Source organism: Parasteatoda tepidariorum, chromosome 12 (genome assembly GCF_982258835.1).
Source record: "Parasteatoda tepidariorum strain Cologne lab strain chromosome 12, Ptep-v5.0, whole genome shotgun sequence".
Taxonomy (NCBI): domain Eukaryota; kingdom Metazoa; phylum Arthropoda; class Arachnida; order Araneae; family Theridiidae; genus Parasteatoda; species Parasteatoda tepidariorum.
Window position 1 is genome coordinate 3,165,361 of NC_141766.1, and position 19,610 is coordinate 3,184,970.

At 28.4% G+C, this 19,610-nt stretch overlaps 2 protein-coding genes across 5 annotated transcripts in view; both read right to left on the bottom strand.

The window, feature by feature from the left end:
* The window catches only part of ACC (acetyl-CoA carboxylase), a 165,717-nt gene extending 157,524 nt beyond the window's left edge, over positions 1-8,193 (bottom strand). Inside the window, exon 1 of one of the 3 annotated variants that reach the window (XM_087155609.1) lies at positions 7,959-8,193. In XM_087155609.1, the coding sequence (XP_087011735.1) occupies positions 7,959-7,974 (16 nt within the window). In that variant the 5' untranslated portion in view covers positions 7,975-8,193. The remainder of the gene's footprint in view (positions 1-7,958) is intronic. The other 2 variants (XM_087155613.1, XM_087155610.1) reach the window with 2 other exon arrangements.
* Positions 8,194-12,570: 4,377 nt separating this feature from the next.
* The window catches only part of LOC107449168 (gastric triacylglycerol lipase), a 34,852-nt gene continuing 27,812 nt past the window's right edge, over positions 12,571-19,610 (bottom strand). For both annotated transcript variants that reach the window (XM_016064618.4, XM_087156013.1), the window contains exon 9: positions 12,571-13,591. In XM_016064618.4, coding sequence (XP_015920104.1) covers positions 13,346-13,591 — 246 coding nt within the window. In that variant the 3' untranslated portion in view covers positions 12,571-13,345. The remainder of the gene's footprint in view (positions 13,592-19,610) is intronic.

Below are 19,610 nucleotides of genomic sequence, written 5' to 3' on the forward strand. Positions count from 1 at the left end.
ATATATATATTAAAATTACAATTAAAAAATACAGATAATTATTTTGTGAGGGGGTTAAAGCCCCCTCTACCCCCGGTTCTGCGGTCCCTGTTCGGTTCCTATAAAACGATATGAAAATATTCAATTCAGGAATTTGATCGAAATGTCGATAAGATGCTTACAGTTTTTTGTACATAAATATGAAATAATAATGTAATCATTATGAAACAGATATTGAAAAAATATATACTTATATTTGAGTTATTTTAGAATTTAATTTCACGTAATTAATTATAAAAATATTAAAATTTTTATAATTTAAGTTTTTACTGTTCTCTAATAAAGAAAAGGTTGCGCTACATGCAAATTTTCTTTTTACTGGGTTCAATAAAAATTCAAAATACATATAATATTAAAAAAAACATGCGGGACTGGTTAAAAGCATTAAATAAGAATTTGTTTTGTAAACATTCCAAGTATATGAAAGTTGAATTTTCTATCCTTAGGCGGTTTCCTAGGTTCGCCCATTTTTTTTTAAAAAAGGTGGAAAAAAGTATAGGAATTTCGAAATATTATAAAACCACAAAAAAAAAAATAGATATTTTTTCGAATCCTTTAAAATAAATAAAAGAATCTCACTATTAGATTTGATTTGTATTTTTAATAGTTAAGTAGAATACTATAAGCAACTGCTGTAACGAATGAAAGCAGGTGTTTGACCTTGGAAGGAATCATCCGAGATTTTATTCTATCAGTGGCGTGACGTGACGTCACTTACACTGCTGATCAAGTAGATCACACACCCAATGCTCTAAGATAAGGAAGTTCCCCCAGAAAATCAATTTTTTGTGAAATTGTTAAATCATATAGAGACTTATTGTGAGACAGTTTCGAAATATGTTTTTACAATAAGAAAATATGGTTTTTCACTAATAAATATACAGTCGAACTCGCTTATCCCTTTGACGCAGATTTTATACATTTCTGACTCTCTAATTACGAGCAAAAATATATTTTGGTATTTTTTAATCATAAGAAACAGTCCAATAGCTACTAAAAAAATCAGTTAGAATATCGGAATTATATTTATATAAAGAAGTTGTTTGTAAAAAAGATGAAGATAATTTTCCGTAAAAAATAATCATTAATAATTATTTACTAATTTTTAATATTTCATTAAATATTGGTCGTAAAATTTTGAATTGTATGGTATAGAAAATAGAAATTTCATTTTATTTTAATCTATGTAATTTTAAATGGTAAAATACAACACTTGAATGAAATCGGAATGTTTTAAAATGTTATGTTTTAAAATTTTCATTTCTCAAAAACTGTTCGACCTATTAAGAACAAATTTTATATTTCGTCTTTTGAACCTTCGATATCATACACAAAGTTTTTTCGATCATTTTTAAATAAATAATTAAAAGTTATTAAAAATTATTTTAAACGTATTTTATAATTAATGTATGGATAAATGAATTTTATTTTTGAATTAAATAATTTTTAGTTAAAAGCCCAAATCCGATGAAAAACATATGTTTATTTAAACAAAATACGCGTTTGTGTTCGTTTCTTCAATTTAATTTATTGTTATCACAAATTAATTAGCATATTTGGAGTCAACCTTTTGAACTAGTATAAGATTCATACTTGGCTTGTGAAAATTCGATTAATATATTCTGAGAGTTAACTTTCTCTTTGGTTAGCTGCTCACTGTTCATATATATTACTGTTATTTAATATAATTCATATTTTACTTAAAATGTTTTAATGTAACATTTTTTCTGCATTTTTTTAATAATAACACATATTTCAATAATCTTAAAAAATTACTTTAAAAATCACAAAATATCAGCATACTATTGAATATGTTTTAAACATCAAGGGGAATAGTTTATTTCGTTTTATGTAAGTAATGTGCTATATAAAAGTAAAATGAATAGAACAATTCTGAAAGCAATAGCAAAATTCATTATTTTTTGGTAAAATTTTTGTCGAAAATAAAATTATAATGAAATATATTATCATGCAATATTTCAAAATTTTTAAATAAATAAAATTTTGTAAAAGACCATCATAAGTTTTAAATAAATGCCGATATACATTTTAAAATATTCATTAAGAATAATTGTCTAAAACATTTGAAAGAAAATTTGACTTCTGTGTGCTTTTCATATAAACAATGTTAAAATATTAAAATATATTTTTGATGGTAAAATAATAATAATTCATTTTTCACCATCTATCATTTTCATCGTCTTACTAAAGATTTCTTTAAGCGATTTAAATTTTCGAACAAGTTTTTGAAAAAAACTTTTTGCAGACAAAAGTTGGAGGGATAAGTTCAAATTTAAAAAACTGTCAGTTTTTTTTTTAGTTGTTTGCATACAAAATTAGCATGATGAAAATTAGCATGATATATATATTTTTGTCACGTATTTTGTATATTCTATTTTTCATCGCTCTGATATGAGAATAAGTTAGCTGACTTATCACTATTTTAATCGAATTAAAATAGAGTCCTCTACAGCGAATTTTTCTCGATAATGAAGTTTTTAACGTTCAAAATATTCCTCTTGTAACGAAATGGCTGCCCTCTATAATGAATTTTTCAGGCATTACTCTTTCTGAGTTCTGTTATACGTATTTGCAAATTTTCTGTCGAAATTTTTAACGAAGTGGCTGTCCCCCTATAACGAAGTTTTCAAACAATCGTTTTCTTGAGTTTCGTTATTTTTGAAAATTTATGGCAGTTTTTCCTATTTTGTTTCTTGTGTAACACATGAAATTAATTAATATAATTTTCAAAAGTTGCTTTGTAAATATGTCTGTAATATCTTCATACTTAATGTGAATACATAGATCTAATTTTATTTATATTCAAGAAATAAATTAAATAATTAAAAAATATCTGTGTATAATTATTGTTTCAAATTGTCCATTTCGATTTCCACTATATTTGAAGAAACTTGTTATTGAAATTTGGCTAAAATTAAAATTAGGCTATGAAAGATGTTAGACGTTTTAGATGAATGTTATAGATCAGGGGTTTCCAATTTACATGAGGCCAGGGGGCCGCAATTAAAAACACTAGTCAAATGGCGGGCCGCAACTTTATCAAAATTTTATATCAGACTCTTATGCTTAAAGGAACATTAAATATTACTGTCAGATTTTTATCAAGTTGTGCAAAAGAAACGTATTGAATTACAAATTTAAATTCGAAGAAAAGTTTTAAGTAACATACACGATTATTTTTGTATTTGAATAAATATTTTCTTGGATGCAAAACCAGAGAAATAAATTTTTTGCCCCGTTGGTATGTTAAATTTCACAGAAACGAAGAAATTAGGTTTTTTTAACGAAAGAAAAGTATTTTAAACCCATATAGTTTTTTTTACGAAAAATGACAAATATTATTTTAGTTCGTGGGCCACAAAAAAAGGCTTCGCTGGCCGGATGCGACAGTTGGAAACCACTGTTACAAATGAAAAGTATTTTAATAGAGTAAATGGACTTCGATAAAAGCCAATATAGTGATTCCGAAGAGAAAGATATAGCCAAAATCACATTAAACTAAAATTTATGGATCATTTATAACCATTTTAAGAGAATTCCAAATGGAAAAAAACAAGACCCATTCTATTTTTAGCGCTCTTAGAATGTGAAAAATTTTATGAAAATTCAACATCATAAAACGTATTGCAATGTAAAATCACAGAATTTTTCAAGTAAAATAAACATAAATACTAGTACATATTATTCTTAATTTCTGACTTCTTCAATTTTCTCATCTTCAATTTTGTGCATTTTATTTATGCAACAAAAATTAATGATTTAATAAATTTTTTTAAAATATTTCTTTTAATTACTTGGAGAAAAAAAACATGACTTTTGAAACTAAAAGGGTATGCTACACGCACGCACATCATTTTTTGTCGACATGCAATGCTATGTCTTTAAACAGTATTCTAACGCAAAGCATTGGATATTCGGTAAAAAAAAAAAATGTCTTCATGTATGAAAACACGAAACGCATCTAATCGTTTCGGACACTGTATCATTATCCAGTATATTGTAGTAGATGGAACACCGGTGTCCTTTATTTATGTGTGTGTGTGTGTGTGCGCGTGTGTGTGTGTGTATTACGGTGAATGACCGAAGTAGGTGGTTGTTGACTTTCACCGGTGAATTTGGAGAAACACCAAAAACGTAGGTGAAAGATCGAATATTTCATTACATTCTGGTACATTCGGAACCTCACCGGTGTATGTCAACAATCACATAGTCGCTTTGGTGAATGTCCGAAATATTTGCTACATCCAATTTTATATTAATTTATTCGTTGATATTATTATATTTATTTGATATATTTATGTTTATTGTATATTTTAATACTTATTGACGATAGATCAGACATCAGTGTAGGGTATACCGAGACAGTTACGGTTAAGTGCCACTGCCCGGTATACCTTACACTGATGTTTTTTTAAGGTTAAGTGCCACTGCCCGGTATATCCTACACTGATGTTTTTTTACGGTTAAGTGCCACTGCCCTGTATACATTTGCCCGGTGTATCCTACACTGATGTTTTTTTAAGGCTAATTGCCACTGCCCTGTATACATTTGCCCGGTATACCCTACACGGATGTTTTTTTAAGGTTAAGTGCTACTGCCCGGTATACCCTACACTGAAGTTTTTTTAAGGTCAAGTGCCATTGCCCGGTATATATTTGCCCGATACTTGGTGTATACCGGGCAAATGTAAATGTGTGGCCCGATACTCCAAACACTGATGTTTCTTCTGATCTATCGTCAGTAAGTATTAAAATATCGAATAAATTCATATCAAATCGAATGTAACAAATATTATATATATATATATATATATATATATAAATACAAGAAAACACTAAGAAAGTTAAGAAAAACAATAAGTTTCATTTATTGCGCTTAAGCTGCAAGTAAACAGCACTCATTAGATAAGTTCAAAATGAAGAATAAAACAAAGTGTAAAACAAACTCTGTTTTGCGGATATAATCGTGTGGGCTGAAGAAGAGATTATATCTTTTTTTTTCCGGTTTTTTAATTAACATTTCATTTTTTAGTTTTCTTTTTTTAATAACCTGTTATTTGTTATTTTTTACTTATTATTTCCCACCCCCCTTTTTTTCATACATATATAATTTTTCTTTGTTTTATTCTTCATTTTGAACATTGATATATATATATATATATATATATATGTAACATAAAAAGCTTTTATTAATCTTTTTATGTTAGTTTCTTTGCTATAAAACAACTCCTACTTTATTCCTAATTAATTATTCTATTTGAAATACTTTCTCACACTTTTAAAAGCCACATCTTGTTTCTAAATCTATTTTTAGCCAAAGTATGCATAAATTTAAATAAAGATCTTTTTTCCCTTTTAAGCCGTGGGAATCACTCGAGCAAGTTCATTAACCAATAGTAATTTCTGAGATTTCCCTCTTTTACCTAAATAGAGACATTTTAGGATTTTTTGCAAGATTTTCCCTACCAGAAAGACTGTTTGCTGATGGAGTAAACTTCACTTCTTCGCTCCCACTCAACTAAGAATGATCAAATAAAAGTTACTCTGATTTAATTAAAATCCTGTGTCTGTTTTCCTGCTCGGTCCGACTGCATCATTTTACATATATATATATATATATATATATATATATATATATATATATATATATATATATATATATATATATATATATATATATATATATATATATATATATATATATATATATATATATATATATATTGTAATCCAAAAAATAGTATGAAAAAAAAATGTTTTTTCAATCATATTCAAAAATTTACAATAATTGATTTTGTAAATTAAAAAATTTTCAATGATGAATAACTGTTTGTCTTAGGTCTAAATAACTGATAATAACAGCAATTTTGAAAAATTATTGTTAGGAAGTGAGCTGTATTTGGTGTGTCATGCTACACCAGTGTTTCATGCCGTATTTCGTAACCATACATTGTCAAAATACTAAGTATAATATTTTTCATTAATTTAGACCAAAATTAATACAAAACAAAGACAAAAGTGTGAAAAATATGTTTAATAAAAATTCTGCGTCAAAGGGTTATGGAAACAGATCAAATTATTCGGTGATTACTTTACGACGTTGTAGTGCAAATCTTTTTAAGGTGATTAATAAATATCAAACAAACGTGGGTAGTTTTCAAAAGGTGAGAGCTCTGGCAACAATTCAGTTAATATTTTATTTACAGTAAAACTTTAAGAGTCAATTTATAATTCTGTCTTGGAGAAATTAAGACAAATCCTGCAGGAATTAAGACAAATCATTGTAAAAGTTTTCAATAAATGACGTAAAAATTTCTAACGAAAAGGACTAATTTCAAACATGTACGCTGTTAATTGTGTTAGCCATGGTGGTAGTCTATATTACACTAAAAAAATTGTTTTTAATTGTTTCCTGAAGTTTTGAAACTAAAATACGAGAATGAAATTTTATCTGAACGATTACTATTGTTAATTTGCACTTATAATAAAAAATTTTGTTGCGCATTAAAATACAGTAAACTCTCGATATCTCAAAGTTGAAGGGACGCTAAAAATTTTCAAGATAGCCAGTTTTCGAGGTAACAAAACTAAATATGTTCTAAAAAATAGAAAAATATATTCTAAGATACTACTCTAAAAAATAGAGTCATGAAACATTAAAATAACTACTAATAAATATGTATGTAATGATACAAGTCTAAATACAGTAATGATAATTTTATTTTTAAAAGTAAGACAGAAATAATTAAATAGAAAATAATAGGTGCACAATAAACTTACATTCTGATTTTTTTGAAAAAATTCATTTTCTATTTTGTAAAATATTCGACATAACAAGATTTTGAGAAGAAACTGTTCGACATAGGAATTCAAATTAACATTATGTGGATATGTAATGCCAAGGGGGAAAATATTTTTTTGTCATAACAATGCTTTCGAGTTATAAAAAGTTCGAGATATCGAGAGTAATTGATGAATTTACGTTCCAAAACTTTTTTCTTCAACCATTTTGATTATCTTTTACGGATAGACCTTTTCAGGAAAGTCTGGTATTCAATAATTATCGATAACTTATTTCCAGGAATGCATAATATACCCGAACACGCGAAAGCAATTAGCAGAAAATTAGCGGAAAATGTTTTAGTATAATACTCATTATTTAAAAAAAAGCTTAAGATATTATGATTTATAAACATAAATATATCACCCTTTTTCTTAAATGGTAAGATCAAGTATATATTTTAATTATAGTATTTTTCAGTGATAATACATGTCGAAAAAATTCAGTTTTTATACCCTTTTATTTTTGTACTATTATATATTATAAAGCACGGCGAAGCAAGATTATTTGAGAGTATAGGATTTGAAAAGTGATTCTTATAAAAATACTTATTATATGTTTGCATTGAAATATTTCTAAGCGAACATTAATGTATTCAAAGAAACTCAAGCATAAAAAAAAGTAAATCAACTTGTTCTATATTTATATCTTCATAAAACTGCTAAATTCAAAGAAACATATGCTGATATGTATAATAATCAGTATAGTTTTTTTTAATTAAAAAGCATTTAAAAGTGATTTTCGAACAAATTTCTTCAAAATTAGGTGGCGACGAATAAGTTACAAGAGTCAATAAATTGCTTGCAAAAAAAGCTTTAATTGAGATTTTGAGTTCGCAGAAATATTTTCATTTCATCTAAGTCTGCTTATTTTTTCGGATTAAGTATTGTATTCCATTTAAAATTATACCATCGAATATCTCACCATATTAATACAAAAATTAGGTGAAAGACAATACAAACTAAATAAAAATTAGAATATTAATTAAGTTATAATTTAACGAAAATATTAAAGGCATATTAAAGAAATTGATAAATTTAGTAAAGAAATTCCAAACCTTTTTCGACAACCATTGAGAATGAAATAAATCCAAATCTACGAGACACGAAACTTATTTCCTCTAAGTATTGTTTAAGTATTTTAAAATGATACCACAAAAAATCACACCATATTTATGTAAAAATGAAATAACTGATAATTCAAAATAAATAAAATTTCGTGTCAAATATCGATATCTTTGAATGGTCCTTACATGAAAAACACGTTGAACTGGCATGATTAATTTCGATGAGAAATCAGTTATCAGCTGATACTAAAAATAAATACAGTGAACTATTTTTGAGTGTTCAGCTCGTGCTGATAACTGACTTGATTTTATTATAAGTTTAGAATTTCATTAACAAGCAAGTGTAATACTTCATTAACATTCCTAACTTTAATAACAAACACGTTTTAAACTTATGTTTAACATAGTATACGACTAAAATTTTAATCAATATACACGTTTTTAATTTCAGTTACATATGTCTAAAACTTTATTAAACAAGGTTAAAACTTTTTTTTAACACAGAATAAAATTTTAATCAATATACACTTTTTGATTTCATTAACATAAATGTTTAGAACTTTATTGACAAATACATTTAAACACGTCTGCAACATAGTATACGACTAAAATTTAATCAATATACACGTATTTAATTTCAATAACATAGTGTACGTTTAAAATTTAGTTAAACATACGCATTTATAATTTTTAACGTATTATACGTTTTGATTTAACTCCACAGAGTTGTATAAATGTTCTCTTTGCACTAAGAGGACGGTTTACCACGGGGGAAACTTTTAATCGCTAAATCTCTTTCACCTTAGTAAGTAATTTAAAATTTTGAGTATAGAAAAAGTAAGTTCAGGCAAATCTTGAATAAGTTATGAAGTTTCATATACTGAAAAGAAATTTTCAAAATATTAAAATGAAAAATAAGTTATGAGAGGAAAACTTAGGATTACGCAATGGCTCTTCTAATAATCTGTTAACATTTTGATATTTAGAATTTTTTTTCCAGCAATCATGGCTTGATCTAGGTTTGCCTGAATTCACTTTTCTATGCTTTAAATTAGTTATGGAAGTGAAATAGAATCTGTGATGAAAAGTTTCTCCCGTTTTATAGCGGGACAATGGACTTAGAAACCAAAAACTATAATTTTTATTTCCTCATCTTGAAATTTTAACGAAATTTCGGTGACATTGATGGAAATTAGAGCGCAAAGTTTTGTGGAGAAAAAATAATATTCTGTTTGACATTTATAGCTAATTTTCCACTTTTTAATTGTTGATAATTGAAAAGTTACGTATGTAAGAATTTTAACTTTTCGTTATCTATTTCTATCTGAATACAATATTTATGAGTATTTCAATAGACTTAAGTGGTTTTGGTAGCTGTATAATAAATAACGCACATAGTAGTTAAATTTTTATTTCTTAAAAAAATATATTTGAATTACATTTGTTCAACAATTTAGCGATGAAATTAAGGTATTGGAATAATCAAATGAACTTAAAATTAACATCAAAGAGTATCTGATAAAAGTTTCATAAAAATAAAGATAAAATTTATTTGCAAGTGATTGAGTTTTAGATAGTAAAGATACATACGATCATTAGAACAAAAATTATTCAGAGTGGTTCATTTTTTGTGCACTTTATAATTATAATAATATTATAACTAGTTATTATAAATAATTAATAAAACCAATTGACTTAATTGAAGACAAGCTAGCAATAAAGTCAAATGAGAAAGCAAAACGTGAAATTAGTTGATAATTGGACGATTAAAATTGAAATTTTGTGATGGCTGCCACACGAGTGAGAATCAAGGTTTATTTTATGACATTCTTATGACATCTACACAGATGAAAGTAAAGTGATTTAGTGGAAGTCAGATACTGAGGCATAAAAAAATAACTGTATTCAGATATATACGTTCAGATCCGGCCGAGTGGTTAGCGTGCCCGACTGCGGGTTCGAATCCCGCTCTGGGCAACGATGTTTCTCTCTCTCTGTGTTATCTTCTGATGTGTGAATGTGGCCCACCCGATGAACGAGTATTTGTGGTGTGGGTAATGTTGCTCGCCTCCGCGACTTTGGTTCACAGCCCACTGGGTAACGATAAATGAGCAACACCTCCGGCATCTTCTAAGACGAAGAACGAAAGTTCAGCACCTGCCGTTATTTAAATAATAATACTTTCAGATCAAGCTAACTTGTTGTGACGAGAATTAAGATCCCTTCCCTTGGAGAAAAACATATTTACTGAGAAATCACTTTATATTAGTCAATGAAGTTGAATATTTGTAAAGCTACATACGGATAAAAGAATACGAGGGAATGAAAAAGCCCGAATTATAAGGCTACATCTTTAAAAGATCCCCTCCCTCTTTCAGACCAATAGAATTTTAACTTCAGTTAAGAATGTTTTTAGAAAAAATGATATTTTAGCAGATATTTATTAGAAATTTTTTTTGATTTTTTAATGAGTTAAAGTTAGAGTAGGCAAGTAGGTACTTTATTCACTTCGCATTACACAACTATTGGCGACGATCGGGAAACATCCCTGAGGATGATCAGAAGCATGCCATTGCAATTTCGATCCCCTGCAGAGGGGATGACTTCCCTGCTTTGGTAGCCTAACGACCTGTGAGCGAAGTAGAGCACTTTACAGTAAAACAGTTTAACGAGGACCGATACCGCGCACCCTCGTTCCCTACGTAGGATGATTTAAGTGGTCACCCATTCGCTTACTGACAGCAGCCATTTTGACTTCGGTCAAGACTGGGAACCGCATCTTTACAATCAATTCACTGCGGGACTGAAATTTAGAGAATTATACAACACATTTTAATTTCATGCTTCTCAAAAACTTGATGCTTACTGCACCAGAAAAACGCAGCTCTAAAGAAAAAATTAAAATCTTGATCAGAAATAACATTAAAAATCTGGCTAGAAATCTTTGCCAGGCCTCTTACTCTCTTAATCAAATTTTTCTTTTAAACAAACATAAAGGAATATTCGACAACTTCTTTCTAAGCACTATAGCCAATAATCACCGTTCTTGATCTATTGACACACAAGTTCTTTAACCACTTTCCCACATTGTCGAGTCACCTCATACATAACTAAGTCTTGCTTTCTCTTTTCCTCCGGCCAAGAATTTTTATTGAAATACCTGCATATATGGCCACACTAAACAAGTCAAGTTTCTTCAATTACTTTTACCATATTATATAGCAGAAGTAATATATTAAGTTCTCTAAATTTTTGTTGCAATCTTATTCTTTAAATATCGTGCTTTTTCCTTTGCTCTAATCAAGATTTTTTTGTTTAAAGGTCTTCTTTGATATAGATATTATTCAATGCTTATTTCTACGTAAATAAAACTTTTAGAAACTATTAATAACTTTATAATAAACTTTTTCAACAATTTGAAGTCAATTTCTATATTTAATCATTGTGTGATTTGATGCAGGATAGTAAACAATGAGACCTAATGAAAGAAGCATTCTTTGAGAATAAAAGTAAATTCATACACTGGGTATTTGAGAAGATGTTAAGGGAAAATAAATAGCAATAATTATTACTAAAATGACTTTATATAAGACTTGTTGATTATTTGAATTCCTGTATTTTAGTGATGTTTCTTTTCAATTACACAGGTGCTTCATCAAGCATAGGCACTTTATGATAAGCTGTTTATGAGCATTTAAGGGTTGAAAAAAACTATTGCACAGTAACAAAAACTTTAGAACGCATTTTTTAAAATTATAATTTAAACATTAATTACAAATTATACTTTAATAGAGATCACAACATAAAAATATTGATTCGTAAAATATTAATCAAAAAACTTTATATGTATATATTCCGTAATTTTCCTTTTTAAGTTAAATGACCGTTTTGTAAGTTGTTTGAAAATGTAATTTGGTTTGATATACTTTAATCAAAACTCAAAATTTTTAATTAAAGAGTTTCATTAATTTTGAATACAACTAAACAATTAAACTTCTAAATGCCATCTCAGTTTACCATTTAAATAAACTATATGAAGAGATCAATGAAATTTTTTTAAACAATCTCCATTATATAAGATCTAAAAATAGTAAATAAGAATTTCAATTCTTTAAATGTGATCAATGATTTCCTTTAACTTCTGGACATTGGATTTCCGGATCGCAGTTCCGGAAAAACCCGGATTTTTTCTGGAGCACAATCATCTCTGGAAAGCGGAATCTTGCGGATTTGCAACAAAAAGTGGTGTCTATGCATATTATTTTTTGCTTTTATTAACTGTTTTCAAAGAATATTATTTTTTTGGCAAAAAGTTTGAATATTACTTTGTTTTGTAATTTTCCAACAAAAAGTAACTTCGCTATTGCTTTATTTTAATAGATTCTTTAAAACTATGAAAACAGCAATATCGTACTAAAAAATTTTATCACTAGTTCAGAAGTTCATTAGTTTGATCATTATGCTGTCCTTCTTCCTTTTTTAATAGAAGATAAATTTAGAAATTACATTTAAGTGAGCACACCATATCACTACCTATTTATTAAAAACTTTTATTTCGACTAATATAAAAAGACCATTAACACAAAAGAAACAAAAACAATTATTTTTATTATAATATTGCTTTTAATATATTCTTATAAAAAATAAGTAAATGTATTTGTGTAGATGCAATTACAAAATATGACTAGGTATTTAAAACTTGGCACATGGAAAACAATAATTAAAATCACAAGAAATGAAATATAGTTTCATATGCCTTAAAAACCATATAACATTACAATTAAAAATTGTGATTCTTACCAAAAATTTTAGTAGTTTAAATCAAAAGGGAATCATAATCTCATAATATTATAACTCAGACACATTAAAAGGAAAAAAAAAAACAATAATTAAAGAAAGATAATAAGAGCAATCACAACGCAGTGATTATATAAAGTATTACAACTAAGAAAACATAAATGGATGAACAATGATACATAATAAGACAGATTAAAATTTTGTAAAATATTAAAAAAAAAGTACTATTACTTAATATTAGTACTAATATTAAGAGTTTAAATTAAATATACCCAAACTTAACTACATTAAAAATTTGACAGAAATTATATTTGAATTTCATCACAATAAACATAAGCATTATGAAATGTAGACACTAAGAAATAAAATTCATATTAAATCTAAATGTATATCACAGTTGAGCAATATTTATAGCAAAACGTTAAATTTATACCTCATTATTTACTTAACTAATACAATTATTAAAATGGTTGACTAGTTAGATTAGCACCGAGTAGAAAGGTGGTGAAAATAGATATTTAATACTAGATGAAGAGACAGAAGTAGCTATTTTGTCATTTATCCAAAACCTTCAACAGCTGTTATGTGTAGATAAACTTTTGTAACAATGATAAAACACCCTCATAAACAAGAGAACGAGCATCAAGTCCCCAAACAAAATCCAAATGGTTCCAATCACTTGAGTTAACGCGAATACTCGATACAAGAGTTTTAAGCCTTCCTTCTAATAAATGAACATCTTGAGGATCAGCTAGTTTATCATTTACAGACCAAAACAGAGCCACATTAGTTGTAATATTTTCTGTAAAGTACTCAGGAGGAGTTGTCTGGAAAATATAAATTTTAAAATAAAATCATTAAATGAGATAAATATTAGATCATTCAAAATGGAAATAAACGCATTATATTTTGAAGGCTCAAGACCACTGCATAAGAGAAACGGAATTTAAAAGAAAATTACAGTGTATGTGATTTACATTAGAAGTTATGATCAAAGTCAAATTGAGTTCAATGGCTAAGAACTGGCATTGCATAATTTCTAGATAATAAGATAAATAGTATGATGAATATAAATATAATAAATGATGGAGATAATACTCATATACCATATTGATTATCCTTTTATGATGATAGAATGTATGGGTGAGTGTGTTTTCCTACATAATTATGTGTTTTGTTTTCCAAGAAATAAATCCGTTGCAGTTAATGTAATGTTTTATCAGTAATTTAAGAGTAAGTTTAAACATAAATTTTTTTAGCTATGTTAGAGGATTTATTTTTAATATCAAGACCGTTAAGCAATGTTTTCTTCATTTTAAGTGGCCTCATGCTATTAATTTTTATTATATACCTGCCAACACTGTAATCTGCATGACCTTACAATTCTGAGCTAGGGATTTACTTGCAAAAGTGTTATACAGTAAGAGTTATTAAAGGACATTTTTAAACAAAATTAAGAACTATCTGTTACTATATTCATAAAACCTTTAAAAACACACTAGTCATTTTGGTATATATTTTTTAAAAAAAAAATTCATTTTAAAAACAATAACAAAAACCATTTTAGAAATTTTCTACCAGCTATTTTATTTTATAATTGTTTTAACACAAATATCTATACCGTTGCTGCCATCAGTAGATACAACAAACATTTGTTACTGAAGAGATTTACCAACTGAAGCATTTTTAACATCTGCTATTTTTGACAGTTTTTGTTCATCCAGCAGCGCCATATTTTTTTGTGACATTATTTTTAGGGAACATTTTCCTAAATAATGGGGCGGCATGATCTGTGACACTAAGAGGTAGATTATGCTCCACAATGAAAGAAGTAAAATACATTTCAGCCCATTCTACATTGTCATTACTTGCTAATACAAACTAAGGCAAACAACGTTAAGGAGCACAAAAATATTTATAAAATACAGACAGCTGTTTCGGATGCTCAAAGGGCAACCTTCATCAGTGCAACAGAAAGAAATGAGAGAAAACAGGGTAAATATAGAGAAAGGTGACGTCACAAGAGGGTTTAGAGCAACAGCCAATAGGAGGGAAGGGTGAATGGATGACGACGAATAGGAAGCAAGGAACAAAAAGGTGGTTAGTTAGGTTTAATCATAGATTTCCAAACAGGAGAAAGAGAAGGAACGCTGGATGGGTCATTGACCAACAGTTTGAAATTTTTGAAAATATGATAAGACTCGTAAAAATCTAAATCAAAAATTGAGGAACAATTTTGAATGACTTTAGAAGAAGGAAAATTAAAATTATGATTAGAGTCCCAACAATGTTGGGCAATAGATGAGCGTTTAAATTCTTGTTTTTTTGACCTAAGCTTCATGTTCCTTGACAAGGCACTTTAAGGCACGCTTAGTTTGGCCAATATATGAAAGGCCGCATTGGCAATTAATTTGGTATATACCCCAGCTATTTTGACTGTCAATGGGCTGTTTGAGATTAGAAAATTTTATCTTATTAATGGGACTGAATATAATATTAAAATCAGACTTCTTTAGGATATTAGCAACTTGCCGACTTATTTTAGGAAAATAGGGTAAAGTGACTAAATTGTTAGAAAATTCTTTGGCAGGTGTATCGGCAGGCGATTGTTTAATTAAGTTTTTATAAATATTATCAATAATGTTAGGAGAATAACCTCTGTCATGAGCAATGGCCTTGAAGTAATTTAATTCTGCATCAAGAAAATCAATGTTAGAAAAAATATTAGCAGCACGGTAGACAAAAGATCGAAAAGAGGCAAGTTTTTGGTTGGGTGGGTGGGAGGATTTGTAATGAGGGGGAAGAGAAACAGCGAAAGGTTTACGAAAGACAGTGGTATGGAATGAATTATCATTCCGAGTTACAAGAAAATCTAAGAAAGGAAGTTTTTGATCAGTCTCTAATTCAAAGGTGAACTGAATGCAAGAATCAATGCTGTTCATAACATTAAGAATTTGGTCTAAATTACAATTATTTTCATCTAACAAAGCAAAACTGTTATCAACATATCTTTCATAAAGGGGAAAGTTAAGATTTTGAACAGTTTACTTTCAAAATAATGCATATAGATGTCACTAAGTATAAGGCTAAGTACATGACAAAGGTTATTTACCTAACATTATTGATAATATTTATAAAAACTTAACTAAACAATCGCCTACCGATAAATCTTCCAAAGAATTTTCTAACAATTTAGCCATCTTGCCCTATTTTCCTAAATTAAGTCGTAATATTATTAATAATAATATTTTATTAATAATATTATTTTTATAAATATTATTTTTATTAATAATATTATTTTCAGTCCTATTAATAAAATAAAACAGTCAAAATAGCTGGGGTATATACCAAATTCACTGCCAATGCAGCCTTTCATATATTTTATAACAATTGTTGAACAGCCGACCCAATTTCACGGGTTTACGACTACTAATGTTTAACTCCGTAGCCTTGTAATTTTGAACCAATCCAGAAGAAAGGAAACTCCTGGATCAGTACCCCCAGAGGTATTGATTTGTTATGGGAACATGGAGGACTCTGAAACTCAGCAGATTTAACGTGCATCAGTCACCATTTTACTACACGGAAACTCTTCGGCCGGTGAGGATTGAACCCACGACCTCTTGGACATGGGCCCAGCGCCCTACCGATCAGGCTATCCTGGCCACCCCTTCATTTATTGGCCTTTCATATATTGGCCAAACTAAGCGTGCCTTAAAGTGCCGTGTCAAGGAACATGAATCTTATGCAGGGTATCTGCTACATTTTAGATTTTCAAAATTCATGACTTTTCATGACTAATCCCAATATTTTTCATGACTTAACGAAAAAAAAAGCATTATAATAACATTATTCGAAATAGGTATAACCAAAACTATTATACTCTTCATCTTCATATTTATAGATTTTAAACTTAAAAAACAGAGTAAGCAAAGAGTTGAAACAATAAAATAGCTGAAAAATATACAAAAGCAAAATTTTTTTTTTTCTGCAGAATTATATTCTTAAGATACTTTTCTTGTTCATCAGAAAGGAAAGCAATACTCCTGATTTTTCTGTTCATTTTGGAATAAAAAAATTTCACCACTAACTGGTTTGCTTCAACTAAAATTTTAAATTGATAAAATTAAAAAAAAAAATAATAATAAAAATTCTTAAATCACAGAAGAGAGTTTAAAGGATAATTCGCTCTAGAAATGATATTTTTTCTTTCATTTTTTGAAAGAACACCATAATTTTTAAAGAACATGATAAAATCATTTTATATTCAAATAAAATATGACTGAGTGGTGATTTTGTTAGAAATTCAGATATTTGGAACAGGATGAAATTGGGGGGAGGTAGATACTATTTTAAAAATTAGATTTTTCGGAGACCTAAATCCATGACTTTCCATGATTTTTTTAAAAAAATAGTAAAAATCATGACTAGGACTGGGCGATATTAGAAATTATATATCGTGATGCATCGTCAGTTTTGCATCGCGATATAGTATTTTTGAATTTCATTTACTTGTAAGGCACAGAAAGTCAGATTTCTATCAAAACTTCATACTCAGATTGATTTAAATCAATTTATAAATTTGAAGATATATATGTTTTGCTTAAGAAAGATATTAAATAAATTGACTACAATGTACAAATCTTACTTAAAATATTTATTGAAATGTTTGTTTAAAAATTCATAATACGCGTAAAACAAAATGTTAAAAACTTTTTTTAAAGCATTTTTTACAAATTAATATTTTCTTGTACTATTATGCATAAATAATTACATAATTATTAAGTTCGATCGTAATGTTCAATTTCTAAATGAAACGTTAAAAATTATTTGTATGTTTAAAACAAAGTGCTAAATAAATTTTAGAAAATAAAAAACGTTTTTAAAACACTATTTTTTATTATTATCATTTCAGTTATTATAGTTCTATTATAGTTCATTTACATCACAATAGAGCTGCACAATGGGCTATTGGCGACGGTGTGGGAAACATCCCTGAGGATGATCCGAAGACATGCCATCACAATTTTGATCCTCTGCAGATGGGATGGCACCCCCGCTTTGGTAGCTTGACGACCTGCACGCGAAGTCGAGCACTTTACGGTAGGACAGTTTAACGAGGACCAATACCGCACACCCTCAGTGCCTACGCAGACTGATCCAAGTGGTCACTCACCCGCACACTGACCGCAGCCAGTGACGCTTGACTTCGGTGATCTACAGGGAACCGTGTCTTAACGATCAGTTCCTTATGCGGGACCTTATCATTTCAGATAAATAATTAAATTAAATTCAATAATGACCGAATTATGAACGAAAAACAAAGTAAGATTTAATTTCTTAAAAATAAAAAAATTGTGATATTCGATAATATATTTAGCTAATTAACAAATAATATGAAAAGAATATTTTTTTTAAAAAAATTATTATACTCTCTAATTAAACGAAGTGCTAAATGATTTAAAAAAATGAATAAAATACGCAAACCTTTCAAATTTTTTTGTATAAACAAAGTTAATTTACTTAAATCCAAATGACAAAAATAAATTTTGTTTTAACTTTATTTCTAAAAATAAAAACAACAAGAATTATAAATTTAAAATCAGTAATAAAAACTCATTAAATTATTAGAAGTTTCATCCAAAAAGTTTTTAATAAATTGAAAGAAAGTAAAAAAATAACCTAACAAATACAATTCTTTAAGGGAGCCTAAATTAGATTGCCGATAATTTTCACATTTAAAAATAAAAAGAAGTCTTTTTTAAAAAAAACTTATCTAATTAATGAAGAAACTCTTCTTTATATATTCTTTTCAATAATAGATTGCCTTCAGAACAAGGTAATATCGGCGATCACGAAGTTAGTCCACTGAAAATAATCTACAAGTAAAGTCGCGACAACGAAGAAAAAAAAGCTAAGAAGTGCGAAAAGGAACATGCGATATAACGATATAACTCAAAACTCTGATTCTACAGCTCACCAATCAAGGCCATTTCAACATAACGAAACGAACATCATTTTCCACAGCGCGAGTCGACATTGGAACGTAAGAGAAGAGTCTTACATCGCTATATCGTTCTTATATCCTTGCGTGTCTTATATCGCTATAGCGTTCTTATATCCTTGCGTGTCTTATATCGCTATATCGTTTTGCGCTCGTTGTCTTTACCAGGGTTGCCACTCAAATCTGGAAAAAAAATTCCCTGTGTTTTCCCTGTACATATTATGCACTATATATTAAAAGGAAACAACAATTACTGTGCTCTTGTGTGAGCTATATTGGGCTAACTATATTTATTAGTTTTAATTGCTAGAAAAACAGCTGAATATACTTAAATAATGCTATAGTAAATGAAATAGTTTAGTATAGCTGAAATATCATGGTTGAATATCCCATAGATTACACTTTAAGTGGTCACCATTTTTTAAAAGACAAAAATAAGAAACAATATTCCCTGTATTTTCCCAGTTTGTAAAGAAAAAATCAAAATTCCCTGCATTTTCCCTGTTATTTTAGGTGATTTTTAAATTCCCTGTATTTTCCAGGTTTTCCCTGTTCTCCCTGTGGAGTGGCAACCCTGTTTACTCGACGGCTTAAATCAGATTTCTGATGCATCGCCTTGAATGAAAGTCGCTGTATCGTCTTGCTGATATATGCGTTAAATCGATATGTCTCGATACATCGATTTATAGCCCAGTCCTAATCATGACATTACATGACAAATTTTGTTCAATACCGAAATTCATGACTTTCCAGGTGCGCGGATACCCTGCTTATGACAAAAAACAAGAATTTAAAAGCTCATCTATTGACCAGCATTGTTGGGACTCTAATCATAATTTTCC